The sequence below is a fragment of the Vanacampus margaritifer genome, chromosome 11 (genome assembly GCF_051991255.1).
Source record: "Vanacampus margaritifer isolate UIUO_Vmar chromosome 11, RoL_Vmar_1.0, whole genome shotgun sequence".
Classification (NCBI taxonomy): Eukaryota; Metazoa; Chordata; class Actinopteri; order Syngnathiformes; family Syngnathidae; genus Vanacampus; species Vanacampus margaritifer.
In genome coordinates this window covers 7,132,030-7,149,408 of record NC_135442.1, presented here as the reverse complement: position 1 = coordinate 7,149,408, position 17,379 = coordinate 7,132,030, and the positions used below count along the sequence as shown (strand labels likewise).

At 41.3% G+C, this 17,379-nt stretch overlaps 2 protein-coding genes across 5 annotated transcripts; one reads left to right on the top strand and one right to left on the bottom strand.

The window, feature by feature from the left end:
- The first annotated feature begins 1,639 nt into the window (after positions 1-1,639).
- On the top strand, positions 1,640-9,264 carry nfe2l2a (nfe2 like bZIP transcription factor 2a). The gene is made up of 5 exons (XM_077579193.1): positions 1,640-1,880; positions 5,174-5,440; positions 6,229-6,321; positions 6,398-6,598; positions 7,705-9,264. Exons 1-5 carry the CDS (start codon positions 1,842-1,844, stop codon positions 8,902-8,904), a joined length of 1,800 nt encoding a protein of 599 aa, XP_077435319.1. The 5' UTR covers positions 1,640-1,841; the 3' UTR covers positions 8,905-9,264.
- Positions 9,265-11,486: 2,222 nt separating this feature from the next.
- hnrnpa3 (heterogeneous nuclear ribonucleoprotein A3) lies at positions 11,487-16,471 on the bottom strand. 4 transcript variants are annotated; one of them, XM_077579195.1, is made up of 11 exons: positions 16,281-16,471; positions 15,097-15,219; positions 14,821-14,967; positions 14,538-14,748; positions 14,042-14,131; positions 13,886-13,951; positions 13,137-13,178; positions 12,911-13,042; positions 12,162-12,278; positions 12,014-12,092; positions 11,487-11,908 (listed from the first exon to the last, which is right to left on the bottom strand). In XM_077579195.1, the coding sequence occupies exons 1-10, from the start codon at positions 16,284-16,286 to the stop codon at positions 12,025-12,027; spliced, it is 1,002 nt and encodes a 333-aa protein (XP_077435321.1). In that variant the 5' UTR covers positions 16,287-16,471; the 3' UTR covers positions 11,487-11,908; positions 12,014-12,024. The 4 variants fall into 4 exon arrangements, with proteins under 4 accessions (XP_077435321.1, XP_077435320.1, XP_077435322.1 ...); XM_077579194.1 differs by lacking the exon at positions 16,281-16,471 and adding an exon at positions 15,661-16,254; XM_077579196.1 differs by lacking the exon at positions 16,281-16,471 and adding an exon at positions 15,453-16,251.
- Positions 16,472-17,379: the final 908 nt, after the last annotated feature.

The following is a 17,379-nucleotide window of genomic DNA, read 5'->3' as shown; positions in this document are numbered from 1 at the left end:
CCTTTTTATTTTTTAACTTATTCAAATTTGACAAGTTTGTTAACACTCTTCTCTGCAGTGCATTAACTTTATTTGTGGAGCTGTTGTGTTTACATGGTATATTTACTCAGTTAATTTTTTTTTATTAAAATATTGTATTTGTCAGAGAAATCCAGTATGAATGCCACACTTATTTTTGTCAAGAAACAGCACTTTTACTCTGTTACGTTGAGCTATATTCCACTTGCTACTTTTATTTTTAGCTATCTATTATTGCCTGCTCAATCTATTTGTTTTGGTTCCTCAGAGACTAAACCCCGTCACGTGACACTGTTTTACCAATCCGATGTAACCACTAGCAACGTTTGACCAAGTAAGCCGAGCCAGGCAGTCACCTGACAGCACACGCCGTGGTTTCTGCGGCCCCACACAGAAAAACCAAAGTTTTCAAATTGAATAATTTACGCAAAGCATGGCAGAAATAACAAAGCAAACAACAGGTTGCCTGGTAAGCCTATTGCACTTCTTCACGAGTGTAAACAAAGAAAGTTAAAGAGTACAACTTCTTGTGGCTACATTTTATATAATTATTTGTTGTTTTATGAAGGTTTTATTTGTTTTAGCTAAGAAATATCTCAAATAGCACATTTCTATGTTTTTGTCCATTTGATGTTACTCAGTACTTGAGTAGCTGTAATAATAACAAGTAACAGCCCTCAAGTGTATTCTGAGTTTGGTCATGTGACATTTGCAAGCTGAGCCCTTTATAAGCAGTGATGTCACCAGCATAGGCTACAAGGTAAAATGGCCGCCCCCTGAGATGGATAAAAGCAGGTGGATTTTTCTGCTCAATTCATATTACACAAACACAATATAAATCAGAATACTGTGCAGTGCATAGAACATATTATTGTGAAGATTTGAAAAAAAAAAACTTGATTTCCCCTTTAAGGAGTAATTTGGAGGACTAATTTGACTAATTAACTCTTTGTTTACACAACACTTGTGACTGGACAGGAACATTAACTGGTTACTCAGGGCTCAAACAGCTAGTTAATTTTGCCATTCAGCTCTTTGTTAGAGACCAGCGAGTTGCGCAAACAGTACGGAAACACTGAACAGTTGCATGTGCATGTGTACATGTGCATTCAAAGGTTCAGAGGTCAAATTTTTCACCTGCAAATGTGCTAGTGCAGTTTAGGTTCATCCTGGAAATTCATCCAAAAACACAAACTATTTTTTTGTGAGTAGGGTATTATATGATAAGACAGTGACCATCAATATACAAATTAAACCTAAAAAAAAGAAGTATTTTGTGGGGTTTGGAAAAGGCTGGAGAGCTCAGGGTGCCACCCTACCACCACCAGCGTCATCGACCAGCAAGGGGCGCTCTGAAACAACCAACAAACCTGTGACGTACTAAACTCAACACTGTATTTATTTAATATCCACAACTGTTATTATTATAACTACACGTCAAATTATTTATAATAAACGTCATAACGTGTGAAAACTCGCATTCCCCCAGACGAGTGTGTGAACAAGTATGATCCAGCACACAGCGAGTTAAAGGAGCGAGCTCATGCCGCTCCTCACGCCTCGTGGACCGGCGAGGAGGGGCGAAGGGGGGCGGGTGACAACCGGGAAGCAGCAGCTCGGTGGGCAGGGTCACACGTTCCCGTGATGTTGGTTGGATAAGAGGAAGCAATATTTTCTCCACTATTCAGACACACAGACGGACTATCTCCTGGCCTGTTTTTTGAACCGGGGGACCGAGGAAAGTATATATACAATTTTTTTTTTTAAATATTTTGGGGGTGCTGCGTTAAGTCGTATTTTAACGCAGAGGGCACGACGCGTACATGATGATGGAAATGGAGGTGATGCATTCCGGACAACAGGTAAATAAGACGACGTGTGTACGACAGCCGAGCTGCAATGTCTTTTTAAAAATATTTCCGCCTTGCTAATATGACAACCGAGTATCTTAATACGACACGATTTTCCAGTTTAAGAGGAACGTACGCTTGCCCTTCGCTAATTCTGCATGTCATTAAGTTGTGACGTCTTTTCTTAAACTCATTGGCATTCAATTGTTTTTGTGTTTAAAATGACATGTGTGGCTTGGTCGCAACGAGTTGACATAGCCTAAGTAGAAATGCAGCGTGTTGTTTTCCTCAATATTCCTCTCAAGAGCATGTGATCACCTAAGATCTGATACGGTGGAGAAGGGGAACCAGTTACAACCAGCCCTAACTCATCTTATTGCGCTGCTTCTTTTATTTTTATAAACTATACTTAATATGAATAATAGTATTAATAATAATAATACACAGCGTTGAAGATGGTGTCATAAGGCCCGGAAGGAAACCCCCAACGTTCTGGATAATTCCAGGACACGTTCGTATAAATAAGACGGTGGATTTCGCTTGTGCCTAACATGTTCGAACATGCCCAAATGGACTTGACATTCAGTGGCCATAGCATTAGGTACACGACCCTTTCTGTGTCAGTGTAGAAAATAAGGGGGTAATAGATTTACGACAACATACATTTCTGGGTTACGAACGATCTACAAAGAATTCCTTTACGCGGCAGCATATGAATACGCCTTATAAAGTTCGAGTTACGTACACGAGTGACTTAGGTAGCGTCGTAGGAACAGAACTGCGTCGTAAGGTGAGTACACCAAGTAATACTGTCTTCTTTGAAACAGCCAGAGTAATATTGTATGTATGTATGTACAGGTAAGGTATCATCATTGTGAATAGGTAATGGTGGTCTTCCAAAAGCAATGAGGAACTGTGGGGCCACTCAGTGCTGTTTTGGAACATGTGTGTTCCATCATGAGTGGTCAAGGGGGCATGTCGGCTGACTGATATATGATAAAAGGAAAGCGCCCCCTTCTTGTTTTTTCAAGAGGAGTTCAATGAACAACACACACATGCGCACTCTCAACTCTCACCCACTTTTGACAGTCCCATGTGTGACTTGTTCTCATGGTGTGTCTGTAATGGTTTAAAACATTATCAACAGCATAGTGGTTGTCTAAAAGGATGGCATGCAGTTGAGCGTGTTGTACACAAGTGCTCATTGTTTGGCAGCCAGGACAGGGAAATGCGTCCTTAATTTATTGGACTGGTTTCCTTGTTCTGGGGCCAGTGAAGGTCTGGTGACGGTAAGCCGTAGTTTAAAGTCGTTAATATGATTTGTGATAAGGTAATGGCAGGCAGGCAGAGTGTCTGGAATACAGAAATTGTGTTTCGACATCCCACACCGACATTTTGAGCTTCTTCCTTAAAATGGGGATGTCTGGCCAGCTCTCCCGTTGGGGGCCCGTGTGAACGTCAAATCCTCTGATGCAATACAGCAGCAACGAGTGGCCCACTGAAATGAATCATGATCTTATACATACTCTGGCTTAGCTTTGGGCCCCTTCCTTGAGAGCAATGCATGAAAGCAATATGAATTATGTCTGCTTGTGAACTATATACAAGTCACATGCTTTAAACACTTCCATGCATGTTGGGTTGATGAAACATTCTGGGCGCTTGTGAAATGGTTTCCTTCTGTAAATAAGTTCTGGTTATTAACTCAAGAAGGGAGCAGTGGGGTTTATTTTAGTATGTCCATGTTTTAAAAGGCAACTCCAGTTGAGCTTTTAGTGCTATCCAGCAGCTTAAACATTCAACATGGGTAAAATACTAATTTTGCAGTTTATGTACGCTATCATTGAGTAAAGATGAATTACAAATGCTTGCATTCAGTAATAATAAAACCATATGCTATATTTCTTAACAGAAGCAGACATTTATAGACAAGTGACTTTCTAATTACAGCGGAACACTTAATTGTTCCAAGAAATGCTAAATGAAATTTCAAAAAACAAAAACTTAGCTTTTTTTTTTTTTACATTCAGGCTCATATGACAATTCTCAGGACAGGACAGTTTGTGTTGCAATCAGTTTCATTTCTGCTCAGACGGTGATTGTCACATGTTCCTTTTGAAAACAAAAGAGTAGAAGAAAGTTGCAAATTCACTTATTTGTAAGAATACACACCTGTTACTATTGTTATATTAGCTGTCTTTAGGTAATACTACAACATTTGTGTGTATATATTCCTTATTAGAGGGAATATCAGTCCCGGAACTCAATGCTAATATTCTGTTAGCATGTCAATCAGATTTCCCATTCACTGCTAGCATTAGCACTAGCAATGTTTCAAAAAAAATTGAAGTATGTTTTGTATTTAAGATAAGATAAGATCCACTGATTGTCACACCCACCTAAGTGGGGCGAAATTCGTTCTCCGCATTTGACCCATCCCCTGAGGGAGCGGTGAGCAGCAGCAGCCGCACTCGGGAATCATATGGTGATCTAACCCCCCAATTCCAACCCTTAATGCTGAGTGTCAAGCAGAGCGGCAATGGGTCCCATTTTTATAGTCTTTGGTATGACCCAGCCGGGAATTGAACTCACGACCTCCCAGTCTCAGGGAAGACACTGTACCACTGGGCCGCTGAGCTGGTTTATTTAGTATTTAAATATACAGGGAGTGTAATTTGTTTGTGTGTGTTTAGTTTTACAAAAGCACACACAGGAAATCGATTATTTGCGCAGCCCTACAGGAATATATGGTATGGACGAATGTGGGGTTAATTTTTTTAGGCCGATAATTGGCAGAATAAAATACCGATAATGATTTAGAGTAATTTAATACATATGTAACAAATATAATAACTTTTTTGGTCCCTTAACGCTTACTTGGCTGATTTTTACAAACTGTTTGAATGCTATTATATTTGTCTTATTTTGTCATATGTTAATGTGGAAAAAAATAGGCAAAATCTGGGGTCGGGGGAAGTTTTTGATGATTAAAACAAAACAAAACATCCAATTAATCAGTCAGGTCCTAGTTTTTACTGTAAACGTTAACTCGTGACCAATTCCCACCTTTACAAAATGGGGAGTACCAAGTGAGGACTTTTAGTGTATGTGGTGTCAACTGGCGAAAAGAAAGAAGTTCATCCATTATTCATCCGGTGCCGTTAATGGCGGCGTTGTTGTCAGCCAAGGTACAGCGAGGCACAGGGTGTGGCAGGTGCAGCCACGTCCAACCCCAGCCTAGCTTCATTCGTCCTCCTTCTGCGACCGTCCAATCCTAACACGCCGGCGGCGTCTTTTCTTCCCAGGACACGGACCTGATCGACATTCTGTGGAGACAGGACATCGATCTGGGGGCCCGGCGCGAGGTCTTCGACTACAGTCACCGTCAGAAGGAGCACGAGCTGCAGAGGCAGCAGGAGCAGGCGGAGGAGAAGCGGCTGCACCTCCTCCGCGAGCAGGAGAAGGCTCTGCTGGCGCAGCTGCAGCTGGACGAGGAGACGGGCGAGTACGTGCCGCGTCCGCTGCCCAGCGCCCCGCTGCAGTCGGCCGCCACGCCCCTGGAGGCTACGCAGGTACCCGCACGTGAACGCTCGTGGTTGCTAGGCTACCGTCGTGCGTCACTCGCTAGGCAAAGGTGGCCCTGTAGTTTTGTTTGTCTTTCAATGTACAGACTTTTGTGGTCACTTTGGCTTATAATTTTATCAACCATTTTCCCTATTGAAATGATCATCTTTTTACATCTGAATATTAACTCATTCACTGCCATTGACGGCTATAGACGTCAAAAATTCATTTGAACTATTTTTGTTAGTTTAAAAATTTTCCCACTTTTGTTCGCAAGAATATAAAAACCTAGAAACATTTTTTATTGTACATTTTGAACAGATATAAAATTTGTAATTAATCATGACAATTAAAAAAATAATAATAAAAAAAAGAAAGAAAAGATTATTAAAAATTAGGGGCGTCAGGCAATTAAATCTTTTAATTGTAATTAATTGCATGACTTCACTAGTTAACCCATGAATAATCTAAGTGTATAATAATTTTGTTCCCTAGGTTTTCATACTTGTATTAACAAAAGAGAAAAAAAAAATTAAACTAATAGAAATAGTTCAAATAGTTTTGGGACGTCTATAGCTGTCAATGGCAGTGAATGAGTTAATGAGGAAGTTTACGCGTAACAATTTGTTTACCAACAGAGGCCCAAAAAATACCAAAATAATTATACAGTTTCCGATGGTGGGGCGTGTAAGGCAATAACAATACTGAAGAAAAACTCAATCTACTAGGCACCTTCTCAAATGTTTGTACCTGCTAGCTAGTACATAATAGCACGTCCATCGACCTCTACTTGCAGGATGTCAGCTTCTCGCAGCAGCGTGCCGAGCAGTTGTCGTTTGACGAATGCTTGCAGCTCATCGCAGAGACGTTCCCCCTTGAAGAAAACCAGGTAAGAAACTCCCAACTAAAACTCTTAACACTGTAGCCTTTGTTGAACGTTCATAACCGAGTGGTTTACCTCCCAGGATGCGTCCGTTTGCCTGGACTCGGGTTCCGCCTCTGTAGCCAGCAGCCGCAGCAGCAGCGTTGCCATGATGTCCCCCGAGCAGCCATCTTTGGCCCCGCTTCCGCTTTCGCCGGACCCCCTGACGGCATCACAGCCGCAGAAGATGCCTCTGGATATCGAGCAAGCCTGGATGGAGCTGCTGTCGCTTCCAGAGCTGCAGGTACCAGCTGCGCCAATTAACCAGTCGCTCTTGGGTACAAGCCAAACGTATGAATGCTTACGTAGCGCCGGTTGAGTTACTCAACTTTTTTTTGGCAAGCTTTTGGACGCTGGCAGGGAAACAGTATCAGTGTGGCAATTTTTAATCTTTTCTTTTTGGGAGCTTGTTCGTAACAGCTCGAGGTCATGGGCGAGGCTCGGGTTTCATAGCAGTCGCTTGTACTGACAGGATCTTGACGTGTCCCTCCCCTGCTGCGTCTTGGTGATAATGCTGGATCCACCTTGCTAGCATAGTAAGGAAGGGGTAGCTAGCCATTATGCAAATGAGCTAAGAGTTTTACATTGGGGGCATGTGAGAGTGTACAAACAAATTTGCTGTTGTAAAACAGTGTCACCCAATAGAAATTGAGTTCTACCTGTACTTGTAATTAATAAGTTAGCATTGTTTTGTAAATATTTTCCTCTGTAGACTTTCACTCTGCTGAGCCAAGTTGTTTTTAATTATTCAATTAGTTGCGGGCGTGCCACAGTTTATGCAGAGATGACGCAAGTTGAATAATAATAGCAAAGTTTTAGAATGTCGGCCAAAAATATTCCATTCACTCAAGCTGTAATGGAACAAACAGTATGTATAGGTCAAATATCAGACATTATTAAATGGAATGATTAAACATAGGGGTCACACAGGGGTCCATATCAGGACCACTTATTTTTATTCTCTCTCTCTTTTTGGCCCACGAGACCCCGAAAAAAATTATAAACAAAACACTGTTATACTGACAAATGATGAATGTAGCTGTCTACTTGAATGTCTTAAAAAAAAAAAAAAAAAAACTATAATATTTTTTGATGGCCAGACAATCTCGCACGTAAGTTCTACTATACTTTTGGAAATAAACTGTGATTAATTATTAAACTTTAAAAATCATATCCACTCAACTGAAGCCCCCCTTGAAAATTAAAAACGTTAATTATTGACTACTTATAATTGAAATTGAAGCTAGCTTACTCACACTACATATCAGTATGGTGGCCTTTCAGGGTCAAGATTGTCAACGATTCTACAGCAAAAACATCGCCAATTGAGTTGCTTTTTTTTTTTTGCAGTGTCTGAGCCAGCAATTGGACGACACATTGGAGACGGCGGCCTATCCTCTTCCAAACAGCACCGAAGCACAGGATCCAAACTACTCCTTTTACTCAATGTCCAGTCCAGTCCAAGAGAAAGACAATTTAAATATGTGTCCGACAGGTTTTATGAATACATTCGAAGGCTCAGTTCCCAACGTGAGCCCAGCACACGAGAACCAAATCAAGCCAGAAGTTCCCCAGTTAAACACTCATTTCAACCTTAATAGCTTTTGCAACACGTTTTACCCTGAGACGATGTTGGAGGAGAGCAGCAGTCAACAGGATCTCGAGGGAAGCGAACGTAACATCTTGTCCGATGTCCAAAACTTGTACAGCCTCTCACCCGGCGACACATTTGAGCGGGGCCGACACAGCGTGTCTGCCGAAGTGCCCGATTTAGACTCTGGACTTTCCTCAAGCCCTCATGCTTGCTCGCCTGGAAAATCGATGTACGGGGACGAGGGTTTTGACGGCAGCGATTCCGACATGGAGGAGATGGACCAGAACCCCGGCAGCGCCAACTCCGACTACTCCGAGATGTTCTCGTTAAACTTTCAACCCGATGGCGTCCAGCAAGCGTTTCCTCTGTCCACGTTAGCAGGCCAGCGTCAAACCCAGTGTGATGAGATCGAACAAGAAACGACGGATGCGGCCGAGGACAACGGCCACCGCGCCTCGCCTTTCACCAAAGACAAACGCAAAAGAAGGTCGGATTTGCGTCTCTCCAGAGACGAGCAGAGGGCCAAAGCCCTCAAGATCCCCTTCAGCATCGAAATGATCATCAACCTGCCCGTGGACGACTACAACGAGCTCATCTCCAAGAACCAGCTCAACGAGGCCCAGATGGTCCTCATCCGGGACATCCGCCGCCGCGGCAAGAACAAGGTGGCGGCCCAGAATTGCCGCAAGCGCAAAATGGAGAACATCGCGGGGCTGGAGAACGACCTGGACTCGCTGAGGGAGGAGAAAGAACGTCAGCAGAGCGAGAAGTCTCGCAACGCCAGCAGCCTGAGAGAGATGAAGAGGAAGTTGAACAGCCTCTACCTGGAGGTGTTCAGCATGCTGCGGGACGAGGACGGCAACGCCATCTCCCCGGCCGACTTCTCGCTGCAGCAGTCGACCGAAGGCAGCGTCTTCCTCGTTCCTCGCACTAAAAAGACTTTGATCAAGAGCTAAAAGCGCCGCTGGTCTTTTCTCGTAAGGTACTGCGGTCGTGTCGTCAAGTCGCACTATGCAACGACTTTCAAGCTTTAAGCATCAGTAGCTCCCGCAGAACTATTGTATAGTTTTTGGTTCTTATTCTTGGATGTTGAAATATTTTGATATTTTATCGCTTTTGTACTTTTTCTTCATACTCTATGAGATTATTTGTAAATAGATGACATCTGATATTACAACTGTTACTTGTACGTGTAAATATTCATACTGTATAAATATTGTTTCTGTATGCTAAACTAAATGAAAGATTTTTAACTATTATAACATTTGATTTGCTGCGCAGGTTCTTATGCTTTTCAATAAACTATCCTAAAGCTACACAGCCTCTTTTTTTTTTTTTTTTTTATGAAAGCAGAGCATTGTAAAGTTGCATCACAGCCTGAACCAGATTGATGCCAGATGGATATAAACTCTGAGCCGCCATTATATAACTCACCACGTTTAGGGTACTTCTTGGTAGATACCACAAATGTTTATCGGATATTAACCAATTTCCCAATCAGCCCCCCCTTGATTTACAGCACTGTTTGTACAGTAACCGAAATCTTTTAATACGAAAGGTCTTGCGTCGTTTAATCGCACCCGTTGCATTTGTGTTGCACAACAAAGGGCACAATTGTTAATGCATGACACTTTTACAATGATCTGACCGGGCTGCATTCTCAACAGGCAAGCGCTATTTGCCTGCAATGCACTTTCACACACAAACGCTACTTTGAACCGCCAAGCCCACATGTTTGTGTGTGAGACGAATGAAAGTGACGGGTAAAAAAAAAAACGTGTCACAAATTTACTTTTGTGTAAATCTCAATTTAACAAAACAAACAAATAGAAACACGTAATCCATGAAAAATGTATTTATTTCAGCCCAAGTCATATACATATAAAGCGCATTGAATGTTACTAGCGACACACCCTCTTTTGTCTCATCTATCATGTACCTTTTCACACTAGAACATTTTATACAGCATTCACACTGTCAATGGACTACATTATTTTAAAGAGCTAATCATATATTAACTCATTCACTGCCATTGACGGCTATATATTTGAACTATTTCTATTAGTTTTATTTTTTTTTCTGCTTTTCGTTAAGAGTATTTTTTATTGTACATTTAGAACAGATATACAATTTGTGATTAATTGTGAGTTAACAAGTGAAGCCATGCGATTAATTACGATGAAAATTTTAATCGCCCGACGCCCCCAATTTTTAAGTCGTGTCAGGTGATCAAAAATTTCATTGTAATTAATCGCATGACTTCAATATTTAACTCACGATTAATCACACATTTTATATCTGTTCTAAATGTACAATTTTTTTTTTTTAGGAGATCATACTCTTGTTAACAAAAGTGGAAATAAATGTTAAACTAATAGAAATAGTTCAAATGAATTTTTGACGTCTATAGCCGTCAATGGCAGTGAATGAGTTAAAAAATAAATAAATAATAAAGCAAGGCCCAGCAGCTAACTGAAGCAAGTTTTGATACATCAACGCTGGGCCCTGTCAATTACCTCAAGCCTGATCTGCATTGTGTATTAAATTATACCCTAGGCAGACAAGGCTGAATTTGGCGGTGCTATAAAATGACTGCTTGTGTGTCACTTGGAAGTTTCTTGGAAACTTCGCCTTTCCAAAAACTACCTCACCCTACAACCACAGCTTCTTGCTATGAAGCTAAGTTACTATGCTAGCTAGTCATGTTCAAAATGTGAAATAAAATGTGACAAAGTTCTGCTTGTCTTTTGTGTGCAGGCATGGGTCGGGATTCTGACTACGCTAACTGTGAGCAAAAAAAACGCAATGGTCACACCATATTGCAATTGCAGCCATAAAATGTATTATTTTTTAAATGCTTGGGTAGCCCTTTTTTTTTTCATTTTGCCGTTATTATGGCAAATACTGGTGATAGTGCAGACAATTCATGAAGGTCACAGTGGAACAATATTAGACATGTCAGTATTTACCTTGGTAAAAAAAACACAAAAAAAAAAACAAGAGCATCCATTTTGAAAAAAAAAAAAAAATCTTACCCATCCAGACCTTTCCATGTTACCTCGTCTCTACAGATTTCCCGCCTCTTTCCACATCTGCAAATCAAGCAAAGTGGTTACTCTTACCTGCTCGCTCTTGTTCAAATCAGCTCTTGTGAAATACTCACTCCCTTCTCAAGTCTGACATCTATTATATTTAGTGGGTAAACTGACTTAACAGGAAAACTCCCCCCACACCCCCCACATGTCCATTCGCTAGCTGGCTTTGGGAAGGTTTAGCTAGCCTTGACTCTGCAAGCCTCCTCCGTGCCGGCGTTGTGCTCGTCCTCCCCTCTCTCTCTCTCACAATGCTGACTGGTCCACTGTGCTGGCTGGCGCTGGCTGAAGACGTGCTGTGCTGTCTGACCGCCATCTGCAAATCCTCCGCACTAGCGATGCTGCAGGCACTCGGGGCTCCTCTAATGACTACTATGGAGGGCTAACCCCCTCGTCACCTCGACCGTAATTGCGTACATCAGGCAGGCAACACAATCTCACATCACTTGAACTACACCATTTTTTTTGTTTTTATTCGGGCTTTGCACAAACTGGATTTCCCTGAAATCTAATCCAGACACTTTTGTGTGATCACATACAATAATCAAAACTCATCTAATGAACTATGGTAAAAGGACAATAACCAGGTTAATCTAGGCCATGTAAAAAATGAAAAATAAAAAGATATAAACAACGGGCTTTAGGTTATAAAAAGAAAAATCTCCCAACCGCCGTCACAACACCCAAACTTGAAACGCACAGAGCGGAACAGTGACTTTGCAGGCAAAACATCTATCGTAAGGTATGTTATGTGATGTGTCTTGATTTGAATGTACAGTCCTTCTTCCATAAACAGTCTGACTCGTGTGCTCCTCTAATGCCTCAAAGTAACCTGCAGCTTTCCTGACAATTCCTTAAGAACTGAAGCCTGTTGAATGGATACAGGATAGAACAAACAGTTATTCTGCACTTGCATGGGCTCACTCTGTACTCTTGCTACAAAGTGTCCACGTGAAAGCCAATCCAAACTTACCAATGCAATGTTTAAAAGCGCCGCGAGCCGTAGCCGCCACTGCCTCCTCCTCCTCCTCCGCCACCGGAGCCGTAGCCACCTGAGAATGAAATACGAGAATATAAATTCGGATTACTCACTGAAGTTTTACCCGGGGAGGATGACTCACCTCCGTATGGTCCGCCAGAGTTTCTGCCGCCAAAATTGTTTCCCTTCATGGGACCGTAGTTGGACTGATGACCGCCATAGTTACCGCAATCGTTGTAATTTCCACCACCGCCGTAGCCTGACAATAAACACTGAGTTTAATTTCGTTGACGCTAACGTCGCCTTTTCTCTCTCAAACAGCTACAGTGGAACCCCTGTCTGTCGCTAATTGCTATTTAGCGCCGTTGCTATTTTTGTCTTCAGTCGTGTATTTGACTCCCGTCTCTTTGCAATGCTTGACAAGAAGCGGTAATGAATGCAAATGTAGAATGCTGTTAGCTCCTCCTACTAGCTGCCAATTGATTGGTGGTCAAATAGTTAGTGTTAAATTATTATTTTTTTTAACTCTGACTGCCAGACGTTTTCAAAAAAGGGATGCCGTGGGTGCCAGCCGATTTAAGTATTTTGAATGATCTTTCAAGGTCCACAGAAAATTATGTGTTTGGACTATGGGAACACACATACTACCAAATGAAAGATTGGACTCTCATCTTTCATCAGAAAAAAAAAGTTTGTTTCTACCTTATTCCGTTTTTGAGTAATCAACAATAGAATATGGTTAGTTTCACCTCTGTTTTGAAACAAACGTCTTTGGCACTCCATAGGATTTTACTAAACGTTATTTAACATTTTTGGCAGTCAAAGAGTTAAAAGACGACATTAAGAGGTTCCACTGTCTGAGGTCTTTTTGCAGATAAAGAAAAACTTTACCTCCACCGTTACCTCGGTAACCTCCATCACAGCCGCCACCAAATCCACCACCCTGATTACCATAGCCTCCCCCTCCGTAGTTCCCTCGTCCTCCATAACCTCCTCCTCCGCCACCATAATTACCACCAGGACCTTAAAAAAAGAAGAAGAAAAAAAGAAGTGACAAACACAACAGGATAGTTAATGTCTGTTCAGACCAAGAACCTCATATGAAACGACTACTCACCATCAAAATCATCATAACCACCTCGTCCGCCACTGTAGCTATCTGGGGAAACAAAAGGGTGCATTTTTATCCAAGACACAATGACACATTCGCTTTGTATTCAGACTAAAGCCAAAAAAAAAAGTAGTGTGGTGTCAAATGAATGCCAAGGTGTTGAATTGAGTTGGAGCTTCAAATACACAAAATTAGCGCTTTGACACCATCTTGTGGCATCTATAGGCAATTACAAACCGCTTTTTAGGGCGTGTCAATTACATGTGGATTTTCACGATTCACAAAAAGTGGCGTAAACATTGTATTCATCAACCGATTGTGCTTAAATTACACTGTGAACGAACATTAATGCGTTCCACATGTGCAAATACTCAAGTTGTACTTTGTTGTGTCTTCTTTCATGCGGCTGTTTTTCTGAGTTGTCTTTTCCTCTCGAAACCCATACTGTGCCCCGTTTGGGCCTTTACCCCCCTCCAATTCCTTAGGTTTCTCTGTTTAATCAAAAAGGAAATTCGGGACGCCTTATGGCGACCCGTCAGGCTTCTCGTTCTGTCTCCCTCTGCTGGTCATTGTTTTTAATGCCTCTTGGACAGGTTGTAAGAATTAAGTAAATTTCGTTGCTCTGTGCTCACGACAAGAAATTTGATTCCATTAAATTCATTATGCAGGGAAAAAAAAATAAAAAATTCATTATGCATTTCCATGAGTGTCAATATAATAAAATTACATACATGTGTCCTACAAAGACTACGCACCTCTACCATAGTTGCCCCCACCTCCATAACTACTTCTGCCCATGAAGTTACCGCCGCCACTCCTTCCTGAAGTGGAGACGACGGTCAAATTCAAGTCAGCAAACAGTATATGTAACTCGGAATTACATTATCTCGTGGAATCAAATGCATGCTTACCCCTGTTATTGGACATCACGTTCATTTCTTGCTTTGAGAGCGCTTTCCTGACTTCACAGTTGTGGGCGTTTATGGTGTGGTATTTCTGAGCTTCAGGGCAAAATGGAAGGATTGACACACTCGGCACTTTGACAACATTCTTTAACTCTTTGACTGCCAAAAACGTTAAATAACGTTTAGTAAAATCCTATGGAGGACTGCCAAAGACGTTAAAATACGTTTTTTCAAAACAGAGGTGAAATTAACCATTTTTTATTGTTGATTACTGAAAAACGGAATAAGGTAGAAACAAACTTTTTTTTCTGATGAAAGATGAGAGTCCAATCTTTCATTTGGTAATATGTGTGTTTCCATAGTCCAAACACATAATATTCTGTGGACCTTGAAAGATCAGTCAAAAATGCTTAAATCGGCTGGCACTCATGGCATCCCTTTTCTGAAAACGTCTGGCAGTCAAAGAGTTAAAATGTCTGACGGCTAGCAAATAATCACATACCGACAATTTTGTCGACAGTGTCGTGATCATCAAAGGTGACGAAGCAGAAGCCTCTTTTCTTGCCCGTGGAGCGTTCCTCCATGATCTCGATGGAGTCAATCTTGCCGTATTTCTTGAAATAATCTCGGATGTGGTATTCTTCCGTGTCCTCCTTGATACCACCCACAAAAATCTTCTTCACCGTCAGATGAGCGCCCGGTTTATTCGAGTCCTGAAGCAAAAGGGATGTGCACAATCACGGCATGCTACGACTACACACGTGTCACGTGTGCGCCTGCCATACCTCTCTGGACACGGCCCTCTTGGGCTCAACAACTCGGCCGTCCACTTTATGAGGTCTTGCTTTCATGGCGTCGTCGACCTCCAGCATGGAGGAGTAGGTCACGAAACCAAAGCCTCTTGACCGCTTGCTGCCGGGATCTTTCATAACCTGATGGAACAAAACCATGTGTCATAAAATACAATGACTAATTGTCAGTAGAAATTCATTAAAAAAAATAACTATTTTTTGCCTTTATAACGGTAATTAAGTTCCACATGGCAAAATTTACAAACATACCACACTGTCTGTCAGTGTTCCCCATTGCTCAAAATGGGCCCGTAAACTGTCCTCTGTGGTTTCGAAGCTCAGGCCACCAATAAAGAGCTTCCTGAGCTGCTCTGGTTCTTTACAGTCGTGGTCCTGCACACGTAACACAAGTATGGTGGCAATGAAAAACACTTTCTACACAAATAGCTCAGAGTTCACAACATGAAGCACACACAATTCAATTAAGGAGGGGGGGAAAAAACTCATAAATTTGTTTAAAAAAAAAACAGAACTGCAATACAGCAAACCGTGAATTGCAAAACAGGATATAGTGGGGGATTACTGTATAGAATGAATTAAATGATGTTTAATTAAAAATCATTTACTTTTTTCTGGCCACCATTTCCTGTTGACCTTCCTTCCTTCCTTCAGAGTTTTCCTTTATATTCTCGCATTCATATTTTAATTCTCGCATTCATATTTCAATCTTTCCTTTGCTGAAACCTACCTTCCTCCCTTTCCTTCAGACCTGCTTTGAATTCATGCATACATCCTTTCTTCCTGCACTTTAACCTGCTTTTCTGCCTTCCTTACCTCCCTTCCTTCCACCTGAGACCTGCTCTTTTCTTCTGTCCTTCCTTTCCCTTTTATAATTTGCATCCTTCCTTCCTGACTTTGCTTCCAAATACTTTTCTGCTATATGAATCACTGACTTTGTTCTTGATTCAAAATAATTTGCAGTTATTCGCAGTACCTTCACAAAAAAAAAAGTTAAATTTTAGAAGTATATACGAGTACCTACTTTCGACACGCCATGTTTACTACAATGCACTGATATTACGGAGCATATATTATAACGAGGCCTGTCGCTTTTAAAACGCGCTTGCACACGACCTGACTTCAGCAAACCCTTCACGCATCAAATTATCAATTCAACCAATCTATCTTCGAGCTACCGTCTCAACCGATGCAAGTTTAAAACGTTGAATTTCTAAAATTGTGGAGCCCTGACAGCGACTTGCTGTCTATGTGCTACCGCTAGCTCACATGCTAATTCAAAACCACACGGCGAGCTTTGATAACGCGAGCACCAAAGAGGAAAGATGAAAGATCGGTCATCGCGTAAAAGCGCTATGATGACGCAATCACCTCAACATGCAACCATATGAATAATTAGGGGAAAGGGTAAAAAAAAAGAAGCATAGAATCCCAACCTCCATTTTGACGTCCCTTTAGTCGAGACAGAGCCTGTCACGTGACAACGTCTACCCGCTTGCGTCATTTGAGCGTTCTAGACGGTTCCTTATTCGACACGAAACCGAGAACAGTACGACTGGTGTGATTACAATAATATTAAATTCAATAATAGCTTCGTTTTAAAGCCAAAGGTTTTTGTAATGGTGCGTTTCATGTTTGCTTCGCAGACAACAAAAGGAAATATTGTACTGTATCAAATATCGTGTGCCATCTAGTGGTTGAAGAGATACCGCATGCCTGGGGAGGTCGGGGGGAGACTTGCCAGATATATATTTTTTAATGTGCACTCAATGGGCCAAGATTAGGTATATACTTAAATTTTTTAAATTTATTACATTTATGAGGCAGTTTACTCTCGTAAATTTGAAGTGGGGATTCAAAATGTGGTTCTAGTCAGGGTTCAGAGATTTAGTTAAGATTTCAAATCAGGGTTAGGATTAATTTTTGAATTATATATTTTTATAAGCGTTTTTATTTCCACTATTTATTTATTTATTCTTGGCCGTGTTAATCCTTCATATCAAAGTAGGGTTTGAAGTCCTTGTGAAGGTTTATTGGACTTGTGGGAAGTCCTTAAGATGGTGGTGACCCTTCCTTAAATTCCTTCTTTCATCATTCCTTCCTTGTTTCTTCATTCCCAATTAATTTCATACTTTCCTCCTGTCCTCCCTTCATCCTTGTTACATCTTCCCTTTAAGGCATATTTGTATCCTTACTTCCTGCCTTCCTGTCATACCATCCTGTTTTTTTCCCCTTGAATCCTCTCGCCGTAGATTTTTCTTCTTCCCGCTGTCCTTCTATATCTCTCTTCCTGTAATACATCCTTATTGCCTTAATCTTTCCTCCCACACTCTAACATGCACGTTTTTGGAATCTGGGAGGAAGGCTTTAGCCTGGATTCAAACCCACAATCTCCACAAAGTCATTTTACCATTAAATATACAGTATTAAAAACAAACAAACAAACAAATAAATAAATAAAAATCATGGAAAGAAAAACGTGCTGCAAAGAGATTTTTGTCCATGTCTCCTGCTTCTTTTATGGTAAAACTAAGA

Excerpts from the sequence above, each read along its gene's own strand:
- nfe2l2a (XM_077579193.1), top strand. The coding sequence starts at position 1,842 with ATGATGATGGAAATGGAGGTGATGCATTCCGGACAACAG. Across the intron at positions 1,881-5,173 it reads TGATGCATTCCGGACAACAG|GACACGGACCTGATCGACAT; the intron begins GTAAATAAGACG and ends TTTTCTTCCCAG. Across the intron at positions 5,441-6,228 it reads CGCCCCTGGAGGCTACGCAG|GATGTCAGCTTCTCGCAGCA; the intron begins GTACCCGCACGT and ends CTCTACTTGCAG.
- hnrnpa3 (XM_077579194.1), bottom strand. The coding sequence starts at position 15,726 with ATGCAAATTATAAAAGGGAAAGGAAGGACAGAAGAAAAGAGCAGGTCT. Across the intron at positions 15,220-15,660 it reads CTCAGGTGGAAGGAAGGGAG|GACCACGACTGTAAAGAACC; the intron begins GTAAGGAAGGCA and ends TTACGTGTGCAG. Across the intron at positions 13,952-14,041 it reads CGTGATGTCCAATAACAGGG|GAAGGAGTGGCGGCGGTAAC; the intron begins GTAAGCATGCAT and ends TCTCCACTTCAG.